Below are 19,711 nucleotides of genomic sequence, written 5' to 3'. Positions count from 1 at the left end.
AATGAGAGCAGAGACCATCGCTGCCTCTTCAAACATGGCCTCAGTACGTGTGGGAGCCTGGATCCAGATGCTGCTGCGGCTCCTCTGGGCCCCTTGGGGACCACCATCCGGGCAGCCTCCCTGGGACTATGGCGGCTACTTGGGAGGAACAAGCACTTTTGTCTCTGAAGCTTCTCCCAGCTGATCGAGTCTCTCCATGGCAGGCTCACAAGCTGGTAGTAGGAGAGATCATGGAGTCGACGTCTAGAAAGAGAAATTGCGTCCACAGTTCATGGTTTGAATAAAGCCAGACACCATCATCTCTGCTCCCCTCTCGCCCATTACTTTTGTCATGGTTTCCATATTTGGTCACTTTCCTTCTAAGGACATCAGCCAGATTTCCCAGATGTCATATGTGGGTCGTGTATAGATTATCTACTTTATACAGCATCAAAAATGCTGTATGTTGTCAAACAGCGCAAATGGAATACCAATGTTTAGAATAATCAGGAATACTTGTAGAGAAGTTTTTTCCTAATCTTATACATATTCTTACTGAATAATTCCAAAAGTAGAAATACTTCATACATAATTATATCAACATATGAAACATAGTTTATTCTAATTGGATATACTTGTCTTTTGACATCTTATAAGGCATTTCAGAAGGAATATTTTAGAGGGCTTATGCCAAACAAGTCCATTTTTGTCAGTTTTGACTCACCTATATTCATGTGTAAATTCACCACTTAGCAAACATAGATTTTTTTTTTCTGCCTGTTTTCCTTCATCCTATGATAATATAAAATGATTATTAGTTCCCGTCATAATCCTCATAAAATCCTGGCGGACTGAACTCTGAACTGTTTTTCACAACTCATTTTTCATATGTGCTAAACTTTAACCAGAACATTGGGATAAAAGGCCAGGCAACTACACAAGCCCAGGCAGTTGGAGGACGTTTTTAACGGCATCACGACAACCATGACGTGCTGCGAGGGGTGGACATCCTGCAATGGCTTCAGCCTGCTGATTCTGGTCATTCTAGGAGTGGTTATTAATTGTATACCTCTGGGTGTGAGCTTAGTGGAGGGCGACTCGGCGTCCCCAAACCCCATCTCTTGCTATGAATGGTGGTTCCCGGGAATTATTGGAGCAGGCGTGATGGTGAGTAATAGCTACTTGACTTGACTTGGAGAGGGGGTGAACTGCTTTTGTACCGAGGTCTTTTGTGTGTGACTTTCAACCTTGCAGCCAACTATGTCTTTATAGGATACAGTTAGGAAAATAGGTTTATCAATGATTTATACTTTATATTGTGAAGAATGACAATTTACATAAAGAAAACTGTGGTTCATCCTAGGGACCTTAAGGCAAAAGCAAAAATAGGTTGATGGAAGGTTCGTACCTACTGCATCTCTTCACAGGTAGGACGACACTTCTGGATTTTCTTATTTAATAGTAAGGATTTTTTTTCTTTTCAATGTTTTTCTTCCTTTTATGTGGTCCTGGGGATAGGACTCAGGGCACTACACCCCTAGCTCTGTGGGGCGTCTTTTTAATTCAGTGCCTCATCTTTTTCTTTGCCCCATTCTGATTTCTGAGCATTTTGATAGGGAACACAGCAACAGTGTGAATGAGAAGCACCCCTACACACGGGCAGTCTTGGAGGCAGCACAGTGAGGCTTAGCCTGCTTCTCAAGAGAGTCGGCCTAAGGCCCACAGATCAACATCCTGGGCCTCTTTTAGAAGCTGCTTGGCCATGGTCGTGGTGTTTTATCACAGCCACCGAAAACATAGACGTTTTGCTTTGGCTATTACATAGATCCCAGAATGCCACAGAAAGCTTTAGAGCTTGATGACAGTGAATGGACCTTCTCTGTTGAAGTCTGGCACGGGGTGGTGCAGCAGTGGTCCAGCAAGGACCTGTGGGTGTCCTCAGGAGGGAGCCAGCCCAGCAGGGCCGAGTCTCATTTACTACATTTTCTCCCAGGGATTCTGGTGCAGCCCGTCTGGGTAGAACCCACTTGTAGAACCCAGTGTTCAGATCTGGAAGAATCGGAAAGACAGCATGTCTGTCTCCGCTACATTACCACAACCAAGTCACGTATCCCAGGGCTCTGTTTTGGTATCTGTGTGATGGGATCAGGGATGCTGAAATGGACAACTCAGCACCTAGGACCTTGCTTTCATTTGTCCTATCATTTGTATGGTGCATCGGGGGGTCTAGTCAGTGCCAGAGAAATGAGCTTCTGAGGGAGAGAGAGAGAGAGAGAGAGAGAGAGAGAGAAGGAGAGAGAGAGCACTGTAATCGTTGATATTACTAAGGTTTTTGCAAATAATGAAACATTGAACTAACTTTTAAGAAACTCAGAACATAAAAGAAAGAGGGGTTCTCTACTTGGATCACGAATTGTTGGAGGAAGTGTCTTATGCCTTCCCCACTTCATGTTTTCTTTCTCCTCCTCTACTCACACCCCAGGATCTTGTGGTGCTTATGAGTGCACAAACATGCCCAGCTTTGAATCAATCTATTTATATAGGTGTTGTACGGACAGCTGCAGGCAGTGGTGAGCCTTCTGATGGATGTGGGTGCTGGGATTCAAGCTTGCGTCTTTCGTAACGCCTGAGCCCTCTCTCCCACCTGGGGGTCACCAATTCTTAGCGAAGATCAGTTTCTTGTTACTGGGCTTCTCTTAAGCTCACTTAAAGACAGTCTTAGAGCTGAGGTCTGTGCCAAACATGTGAAGGTCTTCCACCAAGGAGAGAGGATTAAAAATCTGAAGTCACTTTGTCTGTATGACACTGAGTCTCAAAAAACTCCACCAGCCAACCCAACAAAACATCCAAAACAGCCCACCAACCAAAACAAAACAAAAATCCTGTGCAACAAAACCTCTAAGGCCACACTATATCAAACTTTATATATTACATATATTTATATACTTGAACCCTTCTGGCATTGCAAAGACATTGAAAAGCCTTCCCCACAGATTAATGGCTTCTTCTCCTCTGCCGACAGGAGTGATCTAGCCGTCTGTTTCAGGTAGACACAGTCACAGGAAAAGCATTTTTGCAAAATCTTGGCTACCTCTTCAAACTGCTGTGCCAGGTCTCTTCAGGCTGAACAGCGTGAAGCAACGGCAAAGCATCAGGCCTGCATCCAGTCTTCTAGAAGGGCTCCTCAGAATTGAGCAGGGCTGGCCTCCTCTGCACCTGGTGTAAACAGAATCAGAAGCCAGCCAAAAGCATCGGAGCCATGGCTGCAAAGCTCCCAGCAGTGTCCCAGCTGAGATAAGCTGTGTGGGGAAATGCAGCTAACTCCTGATTTGAGTTGGTACTGCTCAAACACAAGAGAGGATATTTTAAAGATTTGCTACAAGTATTAAAGAGCACTAGGTACCACGATGTCTAGTTTCAGCCCCACGACCATCTGGGCTGCAGGTATCTTTTCTCCTTTTCAGACCAGAGAACAGAAGGCTGAGAACATTCACAAGGTCACACAGTGGGTGTGAAGTCCAGTTCTAGATTTATCTAATGCCAAAGCCAGTTAAATACCATCAGCCTCAGTCCGTGTCCCAGGCCCACAGGGGTCAAAGGTAAAAACCCATAAAGTAAGAAGACCAGGAAGCTGAATCACAGAAAAGGTTACACACACCTGCGAAAGGCTTCCCAAGAATCTGGACTCCTTGGACCACAGTTGAGTAGACCTTGCTTCCCCCGATAAATATTTACCAGAGACCATTAAAGTATCGAATGCATGGAAACATCGGCTGCTCCCCATAGGGAGACCCTCAGGTTAGAAGTTAGCCCACAAGCAAACAGGTGGGGGAGAGCAGCGTTCTGAAGGCAAGCATATTTTCGTGGTCCTGGGCTGCACACAGAAGGAGGAAGTACATCTTTGTAGCGGGAGGTATGTCCTTTGTGACTTCTCTCAAGATTCTGGCTTCTGCAGGGAAGTTTGTGAGAAAGAACCGCCTAAGTGTGCTGAGAATACAGTCATAGCCCTTAAATCCTATGCACAGTGCTCCATTTCAAATTAGGGTCACGTCAGAAACGGGGGATTTTACAGGAAATTGCATATGATAGAAACTCTTGGGCTCATTGCTGATTACTTTATGAAGTCATTTATGGTTTTAGAACCAACCCAACTCAGAGGCGAACCTTTTTATCTTTTGAAACTATAATCAAAGTAAAGCATCACGTAGTTAATTATCCTTAATATTATTATTACTAAGGGAGGGGACGTCAATATAAATGTTACGTGGTCGAGCATTAAAACCATTTAAAAATGTTCCTTGAGAAATATAAACAGAAAAGCCCTTTTACTTTATATAGAGTTAATTATAAGCTGGGCCTTAATCATTCTTTTTATTGACTTTACTCATTACATCAGGGTAATTTGTCAGTCAGTTATTAAAACCTTAGTGGAGAGCAGATGACGGCAAGTCAAAGAGATAAGATTGCATGCAGAGCCTTTGCCAAGCAGAGCTTCTGTGTTCATGCTGAGCTGTGCCTTTGCCTTGCATGTTGCCTTCATGTTCAAGAGCCTCTAGGATTCCCCAAAGCTTGGCTTCTATCACAGTTTCCTAACTGTCTATGGATCTCGTGCACCTCCTTGATGAAACTGTACCATTTCTAAAACTGGTAGAAAGCATGGGCTCCTGCCAAGAAAATGAATAGTAATTACTTATACAAACAGGAAAAGCAAGACTGAATTTCACAAAAACGCATGTATTTAAATATGCTCAGGAATCACCAACTATGCAACCCTATCGTTTTTATGCAAGTCTATAGATAATATGCAAATGAACAGGGTTCCAATAAACCTTTATTTATAAAATAAAGCGACAGGGGTGGGGAGTGCACGTTCACCAGTTCCTGTTCTACATGATTTGTTATGTAAGATCAGAAAGCAGTGTCTTCTGGGACAACCAGAAAAAGCAGAACGTATAAATGCTGACAGATTTCTTCTTCCTTTTCTTCTGGGCTCTCAGCTATGCACAGGGCGGTTGGGGCGCCATATGTATGCGTGACTTCGGAATTGGAAAGGCATCAGTATTCAATGTGTGAGCAAAGCCTGGCAGCAACCCAAAGGACATGGAGTCAGCACAGGATAAGATGGGGTGACATGTGTTGGGAAAGCTGCCTTGTGAGAGGCATAAATCTGTGTTCTAGAAAATACAGAGGTGGATGTGATGTTGGAAGAAAGTGGGGGAAGGGACCATTAGAAGGAGCGTGCCATGAGCAAGGGTGGTGGGGTTCTGGGGACCAGAATGGGGCTTTGTGTACTTTAAGGATCCACTGATGTGGGGCAGTGGCCAAGAGTCTGGCTTTGGCTCTGAACACTCCCACTTTCTTAGGCGAGTTCCTCAAACTTGCTCCACCTGTTTTGACAGTGGCAAAATGGGGGAGGGAGATAGAACGAACATTAGCGCTACATCAGAGGACGGTTATGGGGGTGACACAAACCAAAACACATTCAGTTCTAATAGCGTCTGCTATGTAGTTACTGAGCCTGGCCATGCTACCAAAGCAGACGGTAGGGGAACCAATCCAGGGTAGCCGAGCTGAGCTGGCAAACACCTTCAGTCAGAGCTAAAAATTCACAAGTGAAAGGAAGCAACCGACATTCTGTCCCTTGACGATGCAAAACTCCTCGCCAAGAGCTTCCGGTCATAGCTGATGCCTAATTCTTTTTAAAAATCGAAAACTAACTCTTAAGAATGTGATACAGTGTAAAGCTCTCCTCAGTTGTACAGAATGCAACTTTTGCCTGTCTTTATTCCCAGCACTAGGCAGGGAGTTCAAGGCCAGCCTGGTCTACACAGTGAGTTAGTTCCAGGCCAGCCAGGACTACATAGTAAGATCTTGTCGCAAACAAAGAAACAAACAAACAAACAAAAAACCCAAAGAGTTCTAAACGTCAGTGTACAGCAAAAATCAGCACATGCTAAGGATGCAGGTGCAGAAAAGAGCAGGTGGGACCAACTGTCATTCTCATGCATAAGCTGGAGGAGACTAGCAAGATGCCGGAGGCCAGGGGAGTAGAAAGGGAGGCTCGTGGGAGCGATGGTGAATTGGTCCCTGCCAAACGCCAGGCAAACAAACTGTCAATTTCTTTCTTCCCCAGTTGACTTGTTTAATTTATGGGGAATTGGATATGGCTGGAGGTTATAGTAACTCAAGGAAAAGAGGGAGGGGAGATATAACAGGGGAGAGAAAGAAAAGCGGAGTAGGAGAGAGAGGATGACAAGGTAAGATTGGGGTGATAGAACCAATCCCTCTAAGACTCATGCATCAACAAGCCATCCTGCTCCAATTAAAATCCAGGAAACTATAGCCACCTCTGAGTAAACAGGAGCCAGAAAGCTTCATAGCTACTATCTCAGCTCTCACCCTTTCAGTCTTTACCGACCGGTGATAAGATTCACAACACAAGAATCTTGCCAGATTTTTTCTTTTGTTCTCCAGAGCCCTGAATTCTCCCAAGGGGCAGTCCATGGAAGGTGCTGATGATGGGTTTTCATCAGGTAAGAAGCGATAGCACTCACCTTTCTCTTAACGTTCTTTCCAGGCCATCCCAGCAACAACAATGTCGTTGGCCTCCAGAAAAAGAGCATGCTGCAATAACAAGACAGGGGTGAGTAACAGGCGGTGGGCTTGGAAGCTGAAGTACATTAACAGCCTACAGCATCTGAGCCATCAGCATCTGCTGGGCCTCAGTCTTGGACAAATGTTGTTGGAGTTTGTTAAATAGTCATATAAAGGATGAAAAGACAGCTTTTTTTTTTCTCTTAGAGATTTAGCTTTGAACCAGGCAGTGGTGGCACAAGCTTTTAATCCCTGCATTTGGGAGGCATAGGCAGGTGGATCTCTGTGAGGTCGAGGCCAGCCTGGTCTTCACAGCTAGTTCCAGGGCAGCCAGAGCTGTTACTCAAAGACCCCCCAAACAAACAAACAAACAAGCAACAACAACAAAGACATCTAGCTTTTGAACTAGCCTTTGGTCCTTTCCTCAACCTTCAGTTCACCTGAAGAATTGGAAGTTTTTTAAATGAGGATTTCTGTCACATCCAGAACTGTAGTCAATTTCCTAACACTACCACGCTTGTTTGAGTAGTGTATAAACTACTCAGGGCAAACGCACCCTCAGATTTTTACTGCACATGGAAAGGTACGTTTGCTAGGTTAATCGCTCTTACTTCAGACTATTTGTTCTTAAAGGGGACATCAATTATTTTTCAAACATTTAATACCTACCATATTTAATCCCCCAAAACCCTAATGTGGGCACTGGTCAAGTCTTAGTTTATTTTAATTAATAATTAATTGATGGAGAAATTTTTTAAGACAGATTCTATACAGTCCTGGCTGTCCTGGAACTCACTATGTAGACTGGGTTGCAGAGATGCACCTGCCTCTGTCATCATGCCTGGGAGATCTCGTTGTTGACCAAGGCACTAATGATCAGAAAGAAGAAAAAAGGAAATAATTCACCAGGGTAGCACAGTGAATATTTTTCTAATCTAAACCCACCAGACCACCAATTTCAGCCCTTACACTATTTATACCATGAACAGGACACTGGGGCAGACCAATGACAAGCACCTATACCCACTGCGTGGGGCTGAGGTTGGCAGAAAGGCTTTAAATCCATGGTTCCCATTCAGATGAGAACACACACAGATCTAGGGAGATTTCAAACTTGCGAGCACCCGAGTGGATCCCAAGAGTTTGCATGTGTCAATCTTCAGAAGCACCGGGTGATTTGGGGAAGAGCCACTGTCCTAAAGCGGATAATGTCCCAGACAACATGGGTTGTGTTATAACGTCTTTAAAAATTATTTTATGCATGTGTGTGTATTGCCTGCACTTATGCCCCTGCCTGTGGAGGCCAGAAGAGGTGTGGGATCCCCTAGAACTGCAGTACAATTACAGAGGTTGAGCTGACACATAGGTGCTGGGGATTGAATCTGGGGCCTCTGAAAGAAAAGCAATCACTTTCAATTACTGAGTCTCTCTCTCTCTCTCTCTCTCTCTCTCTCTCTCTCTCTCTCTCTCTCCCCCCCCCCTCCCCCCTACTCCTGGCATTCTCTGTTTTTCTAGGATTACAATAATCACTTCAACTATGGTATTTTCAGTCTGACTTTGTTCCTGCTACTTTGCAAGTATTCTGTGTTAGGCTTTGGTTTCTACTCCCTGTCAGTTTTGTTCCTAAAATATCATATCTTAGTGCAGATCGACCTCACTTCTGTGTGATACTCACAAATTCTCAAGATGATTTACTTCTGATTCTTTGAACTCGAAAAGTAACCAGCACATGACTTGTTCTTAACCCAACTTTCTATTAACATTTTTGCACGTACTTTCATAAAAAAAATAGTCTTTTAAATGGTCGGTTAAGTTCTGTTTCTTTCAAGGACACAAGCAGGTTGGGAGAGCCAAGCTATGTTTTTCAATTATGTCTCTGTGAAAATGCACCGTGAGGGCCCTGCCCGAGGAGGTCAGAAGAGTGTGTTAGATCCCCTGGACCTGGAGTCACAGGATGTGAGATAGCGGATGCTGGAACTGAACTTGGGCCTTCCGAAGAGTAGTATGTGCTCATCCCACTGAGCCATCTCTCCCTTCCTCAATGGAGCCACTTTTCATGTAAACACTAGCTTTAAGTTAGGAGGTTGTTTTGTTGACACTAATCTGAGTTGTATCCAGTTCAGTCATGCTTCAGCAAAACCACGGGCCATTCAAAGCTGAGCATCTGCAAGGGCTGCTGGGGGTGGGGGCACGAGGCATTCTGTACCATTGCTGATGCTGTTAGCAATGGTCCTGGTCACTTAAACAGTGATCGCCTGTTTATGTTAATGTTCTTAGCAATGCGTTCACTTGCTGGCAGTCAGGGGTTCAATCAAGTTACAGTTGGTACCTTCTGGGTCTAGATGAGACCAAGGTGCCATGAAATTCTCCTCCCTTCTTGGCAGGGGACACCAGGACTTTCTTCCAGTTGTTCCTGTTACTTCCTCCTATTTGAGAGATCTTTGCTTCCTTCCCCTTTTCTTTCTCAATATGATGATTTTTCTCAATCACTTGAAGACTCCTCACTTTGAAACTGTGTAGCAAGGTTCCCTCATAGTGGCCAGTCAGAGATAACAGGCACTTCTCCAGGAGTAAATCTGGTAGCTTGCACAAGTCTCAATAGCATTGGAGAATCAGGATTTACAGTTGATCCTAACTCCCCTTACCGTGTGCTTTCAGCTAAGGATGCTAAGTGAGAAGGACCTGGGCACCAGTATTTCCTAGACAGGTTTCCTAAAAAGCTGTCAATCTCCTCCTTTCTAGTTTTCTCTTCCCCCAAACGAGAATACTGATAGCTCTCCTAGGGTTGCTCAAGGATTGCATGAGGTAGCACACGTGTGGTCCTATGCCCTTCCACATACCTGCCTGATCCTGGGGGTCTGAAGCACACAATGATCAGGAGCTAAGAGTTTCCCATCAGGAAAGAAAAGTCTTTTCTTGCTTCAGGTTTGACTTTGAAATAATCGTATTCACTAACAACTTTGTGAAACATAAAAATTAGGTTTTTTTTTTTTTAAGAAGGAAACACATTCAACATTATTTTTTTTTACACCAAATTCCACACCCTGTGTGACCCAGATTCACGAAAGGCACAAACGTTCCCTCCGCAGTATTTTCAACTGTGGGCAGACTTAGACCCTCCACCCATATCCCAAAGGGTCACGTGGTGTTGTTGAGACAGCTTTTAGTCGTCATGCGGGACTGGGAGGATGCTGGGTGGAGACCAGGGATGCTGATGCCTTGAAGAGGCCCCCACGGCAAAATGCCCACTTTGCTGTGCACAGCTGAGTAGCTGTGTTCTCTGCCCTGCTGCTGACAGATAGGTTAAGGATGGTGGCCACTGGCCACTTACAGCATCGGGAGCCAAGAGCCCAGGAATCAAAATTTAGGTGGCTAGGACCCAGCAGAGGGCTCAAATGTGGTTAGAGCTCTATAGGAGGAAGGAGGAGCCAGCTTCCCGTGAGCACAGGGAATATAAAAACCCAGGGGAGAGAAGTTGAGATTTTTCCAGAGACATTGGTAAGTGTAAATCACCTCTTGGCAACTGTAATTCAGCGGCAGACTTTGATCTCTGCCCCTCCCCTTCATAAATCCACACCTAATCAAACTGCAGCCTCAAGACTCAGGACGACACGGGGATAGGGAGATGGCTCCCTCAGTAAAGTGTCTGACATATGAGCCTGAGGATCTGAGTTTGGATCCCTAGGACTCACCTGAAGGCTCGGTACAGGGGCACCCCCCAGCATTAGAGGGGCAGAAAGGTCGGCGTGGAAGCTCACTGGCTGGCTAGCCTAGCAAAATGGTTGAGCTCCAGGTTCAGTGAGAGACTCTGTCTCAAAAATAAGGTGGAGAATGATGTGATAAGGGAGAACACCCAACATCAATCTCGTTCACCCCCCCATGAACACACAGGCATGTGCAGAACACACCCACTCAAACATGTACAAGCACCACGCACATATAAAGACTCTAGGAGCACAGACCGACTTGAGAGGGCAAGGACGTATGACAACGTGGGCTTTCTTTTCCAGATGCTCCTCTCATCGCTCTTGAGCGTCATTACAATCATCGGGGCTGTGTACTGCATGCTGGTGTCACTCCAGGCTCTCGCGGAAGGTCCCCTCATTTGTAACTCTCAAGCCAACAGTACTGTCTCTTGTGAGTTTTCGTTGAGAAACTTAAGGTGAGTAGCATTTTGTCGCATTGTCTCATAGAGCTGCAGGTAGCTATGATGCACAATGCTAGGCTTTTCTCCGTCCCGACTTCTCAAACATTCCTAAGGACTTGGTAAATTAATACAAATGGGTGACATCTCACAAGGAAGTGGAGGGGCTGCACGACCCAAATGCTCTGGGTATGATCTCTTCTAAATGATCTAGTTGATCTCAGGGGGCTTATACTTGCTTGTTGTGTAAAAATTCATGATTATATGTGTATGTCTCTTAAAAGCTCTGGGAATATATACTTAATTTAGATCCTTGGGAATAGCCATGTGTGAGGGGAACATTTACTCTCCACGTCTGCACTTTTTTTTTATTTTTGGTTTTTCGAGACAGGGTTTCTCTGTGGTTTTGGAGCCTGTCCTGGAACTAGCTCTTGTAGACCAGGCTGGCCTCGAACTCACAGAGATCCGCCTGCCTCTTGCACTTTTTTAAAATTTAAATATTATGCATGAGTTGTTTTGCCTCTATGCAAGAGCATCACATGTGTAGTACCCACAGGGACCAGAAGAGGGCACTGTACCTAGAACCGGAATTAAGACTGGTTTGAACTAGTATGTGGATGCTGACATCTAGACCCAGGTCCTCTAGGAGAGCAACAGAGCTCTTAATTGCTGAACCATCTCCTCAGGCCCTAATTATTATTTTTATTTTCTCATTATTATTATTGTGTGTGTTTGTAAATGAGGTATCGATGGAGGCCCTGTAGAATCAGAGTCGTGGGCAGTTGGTAGCTGTAAGATGCCCCTGGTTGGTGTTGGGTCCTCTGGAAGGACAGAATGTGCTCTAAACATCTGAGCCATCCAACTGGTCCCTAATTAACCACTAAATTTGTAAACCACAGATGCTTTCATTTTTTTGTGTGTATGGCGCTCATGCATTTACGATGCCTGGTATGCGTGTGGACCGCTGTGCAGCTGGCTGCCAATGCATGTGGAGGCCAGAGCTTGATGACAGATGTCACGTGTCCTCAGATTTTCTCCACTTTGTTTTCCAAGGCAGGCTCTCTCACTGAGCCTGGGGCCTGACCAGCCTGCTCCAGGGAGTCCCTTGTTTCTGCCTGCCCAGTGCTGGGGTTACCGGTGGCCACTGTCTTCTGGGGTTCTGTGTGGACACTGGGATTCGAACTCCGGTTCTTAGGCTTTCCCAGCAAGTGCTCATCCATGGGAGCACCATCCCAGCCCTTCCCTTCTGAAACTTAAAACATGAGTAAAACACAAGAAACAGCAGCTAGTAGATACCTGTGCTCATGCTAGGTACTTATAGACAGACATAAAAATATTTGTCATGTAACAACACCTTACATTAGAAGTTACATATACATGGTCCACTGAGACAATTCTATGGCTGAATTTTGGCATAATTTGCAAAAACAGGCAGACAAATCTAATTCATTAGCTACCTTTAGTTAGACATTTAGTTTGGGAAATCCACCAGATTTAACTCTTCTACTTTTATGAAATAACTGTTTTTACCTATTACCTACTTAAAAAAAACTCTCAAAATTTATATAGCAGTTATTATAAACTAAACAAAATTCAAAGAAATTCCTTTACAGTAAGGACAATTTTGACTCCCAACCACAGCTACTGAACACATTTAACCGTCAAGGAACGACTACAGCCTATCAATATAGTGGGTCACAGTCCAAGCTTTGAAGTCAATCCCTTCTAGTCTAGCTGCGGAGGCCTACACAATAGGGCAATCCTAGTCTCAGGCAAATCCAGTCTCATAGGCCATGTGTTGCAAATACTGTTATTTTTCTCAAGTCCAAAGTCAGTTGTTGGGAGTCTACTCCATTTTATTCTGATAAACAAAAAACAAAACAAAATCATCCCGAAACAGATGTGTTAGGACTAAACACTTCTCATTTTATGTTAGAAGGGCCATCTATCGTTTTAATCAGACCTATCTGAAATATTGTGAATAAAAACCATCCATCTGACCTCAGAGCAGATGTAGGTGAAAACCGAGTGTTGTGTGTGGGTATGTGTATGTATGAGAGAGAAAGACAGAGAGGGAGAGAGAGAGGGAGAGAGAGAGAGAGAGAGAGAGAGAGAGAGAGAGAGAGAGAGAGAGATTGTTTTCCTACCTTTTGCAAATAGAAAGTCTGCATGGACAGGTTCAAATCCCCGACACAGAGGCAAGCGGTGGGGGTGCATGCCTTTAATCCCAACTCTGGAGACAGAGGCAGGCGGATCTCTGTGAGTTCAAGGTCAGCCTGGTCTATGGAGCTAGTTCTAGGGCAGACTCCAAAGCTACAGAGAAACCAAGTCTCGAAAAACAAAGCAAACAAACAAAAAAATTCACAAAAATCACAAATACCCGACAGTTGATATTTCTTTGCCCTTCAATCTTATGTGGCTCTCCTTAAGACCACGTGTTCTCCGGAGAATGATATAACGTGCTCTAAGTGGGGTTTTAAAGTTGGGGCTATGCTTATGTGCTCAGAAAACCAGACTTTAGCTATGGTTTCTGTATACAGTCTTTAAAAATGGACACTGGGTCTTACCATACTGGGTCTTTTTGTTCATAGGCACATTTAACCCTTCTCCTTTCCCCCCAGTAACTTCCAGCCTGAATCCTTCGATCTCCAGTGGTTCTTCGAAAAATCTTGTGTTTCTCCTACTGATTCTAAAAACTCCACCGTCAGTGACATAATCAATAACTGGAGCGTTCCCAGCTCTAACTCTGAAGAAGACAGACACAGGATTTTCCACTTCTCCGTATTTCTGAGTCTCCTGCTCGTCGGAATCCTCGAGCTCCTGTTTGGGCTCAGTCAGATACTCATTGGTTTCCTTGGCTGTCTGTGTGGTGGTGTCTCTACGCGAAGGAGTCGAGTTGTGTAGCTTAAAGGCTAATAAACTAGAATGTCAGTACATTGAATTTGAAAATCGCATTTCAAATATATGCTTTTATAAGTTCAATAATGGAGCTTCATCTGGAATGCTGAGTGGTTTTAATACAAAAAGTTGTTTTTGAAACCATCTCTGAAGTAACTTAAAAAAAAAATCAACCTATCAAGCTGGACCATGTGGCACATGCCTATAATGCCAGCACTCAGAGGCAGAGGCAGGCAGATCTCTGAGTTCAAGGCCAGTCTGGCCTACAGAGCAAGTTCCTGGACATCAAGGACTACATAGAGAAACCCTGTGTGGAAAAACAAAATCAAAATCAATAAAACAAAGAAATCAGCCTTTCACATATAAAGCATATTGTACATGTAGCACACCTGGAAAAAAGTCATCAGCGGCTGATACTGGGGAGAAGTTAGTAAAGCTTTTTTTCTGCCCTGTGTATGTTGAAAAAACTTCTGCTAGACCTGAGAGTAGTTTGATGGCTATAGAAGCGGGTGTCTTGGTCTTAAGAAGCTGACAGAGAAATGCTGTACTTAGCTGACAGGCACACGGCAATCCACTCTACTCTGCCTTCTTACATCTTCTCATGGTTTACCGTAATACCGTGAAGAAAAAAAAAACAGGCCTTTAAAAGTTGGTTTCTATTTATGCTGTTCTTTAAAAGGTAACAAGATGTATTTACTGTATTAAAATGTTATAAAACAGAGAAAACTAAAAACCTACAATTTTCTGAATGTCATCCCTTCTGCAATTGATTTCAATTTTTATCTTAGCTTTATGGGGTTTATGAGTTTGAAAGTGGGCTGGAGACCTGGCTCATCAGAAAAGCACTTGCTGCTCCTGCTGAGAACTGAGGTTTGGTTCCCAGGACTCACAGTGGCATGTCACAGCAGCCTGAAACTCGTCCAGCTTCCAGGGACCCAGTGCCCTCTTCTAGACTCCAGGGCAACCGTGCACTCACAAACACAAATCAATCAATCAGTCTTAGAAAATGATTTCTGGAGTGAGCTAGACAGACGGCTCAGCACTTAAGAGTACTCGCTTACAATTGTCTCTAACCCAAATTCCAGGGGACCCGGAGCTCTATTCTGCCTCTGTGGGCAGCAGGTTCACGTGCATTTACTTACACAGTAGGCAAAATACTCATAATAAATCTATATAAAAAAAAAGAAACCCAAACCAAAAAACCTTGATAGGAACTGAATTACAAATGTTTACAAACATTTGCAAAAATTACAAACAATTACAAGTGTCTACACCCAGAACTTGGAAGCCCTTTTCTAGCTCAAATTGCATGAAGACCTTCTCTCTAAGACCTCCCCCCGCCATCACCACCACCACTTAGTAATACTTGAAAGCTTAGCTTCAAGATATTCTTACCGTCTCCTGTGTACATGATCACAATTAACCAAGCCAACACTCACCCAAGCCAGGAAGTTCTGAAACATGAAGGAAGGTCTTTCTGTCTGTCTACCACAGAATTAAAAAGATTAAGAACCACTCCTTCCCATCCCTCCATTCATTAGCCTTTTCCCACTTTTGCTCCTTATTAAGACCTCGCCTCTAAATCCTTATCTCTTGCCCCCCAAGCGTCTAATCTCTGAGTACTTTCCATCCTTCAGGAGACCATAGCTACGAAGAGTTTGACAGTCACTTTGTCAAACCGTCTAATGCCGAGCATGGTGCCTTTGGCCCTCGTCTTAGCCCTCCGCTGCTGTCATTAAAATATCCTGACAAAAGCAAAGGAAGAAGAAAGGGTGTATTTGGCACCCAGTTTAAGGCAGTCCACGACGGCAGAAGTCCAGGGGGCAGGAGCTTGTGCTGAAGCTGGTCACAACCAGCCACAGTCAAGGAGCAGGGGATAAATGCTTGCTGGTGCTCAGCACTTTCTCCCACTTCATATGATCCAGGACACACCGGGGTTGGGGGTTCTGCCGACAATCCCCCGCAGGCATGCCTACAGGCCCATTTCACAAGTGGTTCTAACTGAATCCACTAACCACTAACCATGTCAATGCTTCTCTGGAGAATTGAACGCAATGGTGTGTTACCATTTCTTTTTCTTTTGGGTGTATGTCTGCTGTGCATATGTGTGTTCACTGCCAGAGGAGGCAGTCAGGTCCCCAGACTGAGATTACAGATGGTTGTGCGTCATCATGTTGGAGCTGGGAATTGAACATGGGTCCTCAGGCAGAACAGCCAGTGCTTTTTCTTTTTTTTTTTTTTCCTTTTTTTTGGTTTTTCAAGACAGGGTTTCTCTGTAGCTTTGGGGCCTGCTCTGTAGCCTGTAGGTAGAAGCTGCTTGTTCCCAGCTGCCCAGACTTGAAATAACCACACAAAAACACTTGTTAATAAATAAAGACTAAATTAAATCACTGCTTGGCCTATTAGCTCTAGCTTTTTCCTGAGACAGGGTTTCTCTGTAACTTTGGTGCCTGTCCTGAAACAAGTTCTTGTAGACCAGGTTGGCTTCGAACTCACAGAGATCCGCCTCCCTCTGCCTCCTGCGTGCTGGGATTGAAGGCGTGTGCTGCCACCACTGCCCAGCAGCTCTAGCTTCTTATTGGTTAGCTCTTACATCTTAAATTAACCCATTTCTATTAATCTGTGTATGGCCATGTGGCTGTGGCTTACCTACAAAGTTCCAGGAGGGCTCTCTCATGGCTACATGGTGTCTCCTTGACTCCAGCTACTTTCTCCCAGCATTCAGTTTAGCACCCCCCCCCCCAGCTCTATTCTGCTCTGCCATAGGCCAAAGCAACTTCTTTATTCATTAACCAGTAAGAGCAACACATATACAGGACTTCCCACATCTGTAGACCAGGCTGGTCTCAAACTCAGAGATCTGCCTGCCTCTGCCTCCCAAGCACTGGGATTAAAGGCATGCGCCACCACTGCCTAGTTGCAGTCAGAGCTCTTTATCTGTGATTCTTACCCTGCTACACCGCACTGTCCCACGCCAGACCATAAGCTCCATGGGCACTAGGACATGTATTTTACTAACTTCTGGTGTAATCAGTGCATAGCACAGCGTACCTGGTACAAGGCAGTGCCAAGCTAAGTATATTGCTGAATGAATGTAATCTTCAGCACCCAGACATGAGTGAAGACAATGCTTACTAATTAGTATCAAACTGCTAATCAGACAAGAAATAAAAACAGGTAAAACAAATGCCAGGTGACTGTACTTGAGTGAACAAATTAGAACCTGAGATGGGTCTTAGACTTTACTCATCATCCTGGAAAGGAATGAGTCTAGGTCTCTGCTGCGTCAGATAAAAAAAGAGGGGGGAGAGGGGAGGGGGAGGGAGGGAGGGAGGGAGGGAGGGAGGGAGGGAGGGAGGGAGGGAAGGAGGACGCCTCTGAGTGACATTATCGGTGGAAATGTCTGCCAGGTTCTTTCTTTGCTCTTTAGTCTCTTGGGAACTGCTGCTACAAATTGAATACCTAAAGCACACAGACCACCTGAAGGCAGCATCTTTTGAGGGCATTTGGTCACTGATTTGATATCCAAACTAGGAAATCCTCATTCTTTGAAACCTTATTTTCTACATTTACATACTTTTCTGTGTGCTTATGATGTGAGTGGATGTGTGTGCCCACCAAAGAGCTTATGGAAGTCAGAAGACAATTTCCAGGAGTCAGTTCTTGTCTTCACACTCAGGTAGGTCCCAGGGTCTGACAGTACCGTATCTGCTGTGTTGTTTGGCCAACCAAAAGACCTCACTATTTAGTATCTTTCTTCTCTCTCGCATCACCATCCTTAATCTGTCAATTCCTCAGCAACAGAAAATGCTTCTAAAATATTTCCAAAAGCAGAAAGACGAGTGTTGGGATTCTCAAAGTGATATGATCATCTCTGTTCCTCTTGGTTCTTTATGCTCATTAGCCCTGACTGTATCTTACCCCCAATCTCTAGAACCTTTTATCTCTGTGGTGTGGGAGAATTGTTATATTCTGTCAATTATGTTTTACATAATCGCTCATTGGCCAGTAGCCAGGCAGGAAGTATAGGCGGGACAACCAGACAGGAAGTAGAGGCGGGACAATGAGAACAGGAGTATCTGGGAAGGAAGCTCTTTCACCAGTCCTGTCCAGACACCAAAGAAGCAGGATGTGACCTGCCCTGCTGAAAAAGGTACTGAGCCATGTGGTTAACATAGATAAGAATAATGGGTTAATATAAGTTATAAGAGTTAATAAGCCTGAGCTAATGAGCCAATCAGTTTATAACTTATGTAGACCTCTGTGTGATTATCTTTGGGACCTAATGACTGTGGGAAGTGGGCAGGACAGAAACCCCAACAAGCAGGCCCTCATGCTATATCTCTGCTTATTGAAATTTCCATTTGTCTCTGTTCAAGTATTTACAAAATATTCCTGACTATCCTAATTAGAATGGAATCTGTTCCTTTTAAAACCTCTCCTAAGCCCCCGACTCCTGGGTAATTAACAACTTTTTCCTAATTACTGTAGGACATTCTATCTAAGAATGTTTTAGGTCTTTGTAACAATTATCAGGAAAAATAATAGCTTTTATATTAATCTCCAAGGAGTTCCTTTTACTTCTAGCCTGTTTGTGAAATCTTTTTCATGCCTGCTCAGCAAAAGAAGTTATACATTTAATTTATCAATTTAGTCACACTAAGTACAAGAAAGAACCCTCCTCTTGGATTAAAGAAGACGCAAGAACATCAATGTTAAATCTACCTAAATCTTCAACCTTGTGATGCAAAAGTAACTGATGACGTATCCCCCACCTGAAATCCTTGCCAAACCCCTATATTTAATAATATATTATTATGTTAATAATTATATTAATTATTATTATTAATATAATAATAATGAAATATTGCACCTAGCTGAATTCTACTTGTACTTGAAAAGATACATACTTTTGAGTATTAAAGGCTCCCAAACCTTGGCTTTACAAATTTATGAGATTTGGTGTATTAGCAAGCAAATATTACAATGAAAAAAAGGATACAGGGTTTTATAAAGGTGTTTGGTTTTGTTTTCAAAACCTGAATCACTTCCACAGATCTAATGTATTAGCATTTACAGTGGCAGCAAGTCCAGCGTCAGGATGGAGATCTGAGAAACCCAGGACACTCTTCTGATCCACAGGTCACACTAATGACCTTGCTCCCAGGGCAGAAAGACTTGAATAAGATACTCAGCCCACAGTACCAATTATGAAATAAATCTTTCCATAGACATTGCTTTGGTTGACAGTTTATTAAGTACACTACATTTATACTTTATTGTTTAAGTTTTTAAATCATTCACACACGGACTTGGTAAAAACATTTTATAGAAAACTAAGATGAAAATCAGAACAACATATTGCACACAGATAAACTGCTGAATCATTAGGAGTTTTTAGACACACCCTCTGTACAGGTGATCAAGAATTAGGTGGTTTGATTTTTCTTAAGTGCTGCACCAGACTATGACTTCAAAAGCATTAATGTTGTGATGCAGACACAAAAAGCATCTATCAAAGAAATTAATCATCTGAGAAACACTGTTTTCTTTTACATAGTTTTCTAAACTCACTCTTTATGACTGGCATTTCTTTTTAGAGAACTTAGCTGTACAGATGAGGCCCCAAAAAATGATTTTCTTTAAAAACAAACAAACAAACCAAGAGCCTATTTACAAAACATGCAAAAGGAGAGTGTGTAGGTGCCACTGCAGAACTAGCTGAATGCAGATCAGTAACAGAATAGGTCCCTAAAACAGCATACAATGCAAAGACAGAAACAATGAAGTTTGCAAATCCTTTATATTTCCAGGTGTTGAGACAATATATGTGAATGCTGAGGTTACCGCTAGCGTCGAAACCAGAGCCAGCTATTAAGCAGCCAGAATGCAACAGTAATTGAATACATGACCATTTCTCTTTTAGCACGTTCTTTATTCTCCTCTTCTAGAAGTTGCAGACGTCTATTTAATTTGATTATCTAGGTGAAAGACAAATACAAAATAGTACTAATGCATACAGCAATCAGATTTTTAGAAAATAGTACATTAACTTGTCTAAGAAATTATTACATAGGAAGTTCTATTTGGATCAAA

General features: G+C 43.5%; 2 protein-coding genes across 18 annotated transcripts in view; one reads left to right on the top strand and one right to left on the bottom strand.

Annotated features, from left to right (window-relative positions):
* Positions 1-911: 911 nt before the first annotated feature.
* Tm4sf20 (transmembrane 4 L six family member 20) lies at positions 912-14,064 on the top strand. The gene is made up of 4 exons (XM_075951320.1): positions 912-1,146; positions 6,557-6,622; positions 10,584-10,735; positions 13,339-14,064. Exons 1-4 carry the CDS (start codon positions 964-966, stop codon positions 13,619-13,621), a joined length of 684 nt encoding a protein of 227 aa, XP_075807435.1. The 5' UTR covers positions 912-963; the 3' UTR covers positions 13,622-14,064.
* Positions 14,065-18,853: 4,789 nt separating this feature from the next.
* Positions 18,854-19,711, bottom strand: part of Mff (mitochondrial fission factor) — a 29,556-nt gene continuing 28,698 nt past the window's right edge. For all 17 annotated transcript variants that reach the window (XM_075951976.1, XM_075951978.1, XM_075951981.1 and 14 more), the window contains one exon: positions 18,854-19,596. In XM_075951976.1, the coding sequence (XP_075808091.1) occupies positions 19,465-19,596 (132 nt within the window). In that variant the 3' untranslated portion in view covers positions 18,854-19,464. The remainder of the gene's footprint in view (positions 19,597-19,711) is intronic.

The sequence above is a fragment of the Microtus pennsylvanicus genome, chromosome 17 (genome assembly GCF_037038515.1).
Source record: "Microtus pennsylvanicus isolate mMicPen1 chromosome 17, mMicPen1.hap1, whole genome shotgun sequence".
Classification (NCBI taxonomy): domain Eukaryota; kingdom Metazoa; phylum Chordata; class Mammalia; order Rodentia; family Cricetidae; genus Microtus; species Microtus pennsylvanicus.
The sequence above is the reverse complement of the archived record's forward strand: the minus strand, read 5'-3'. Positions and strand labels throughout refer to the sequence as shown.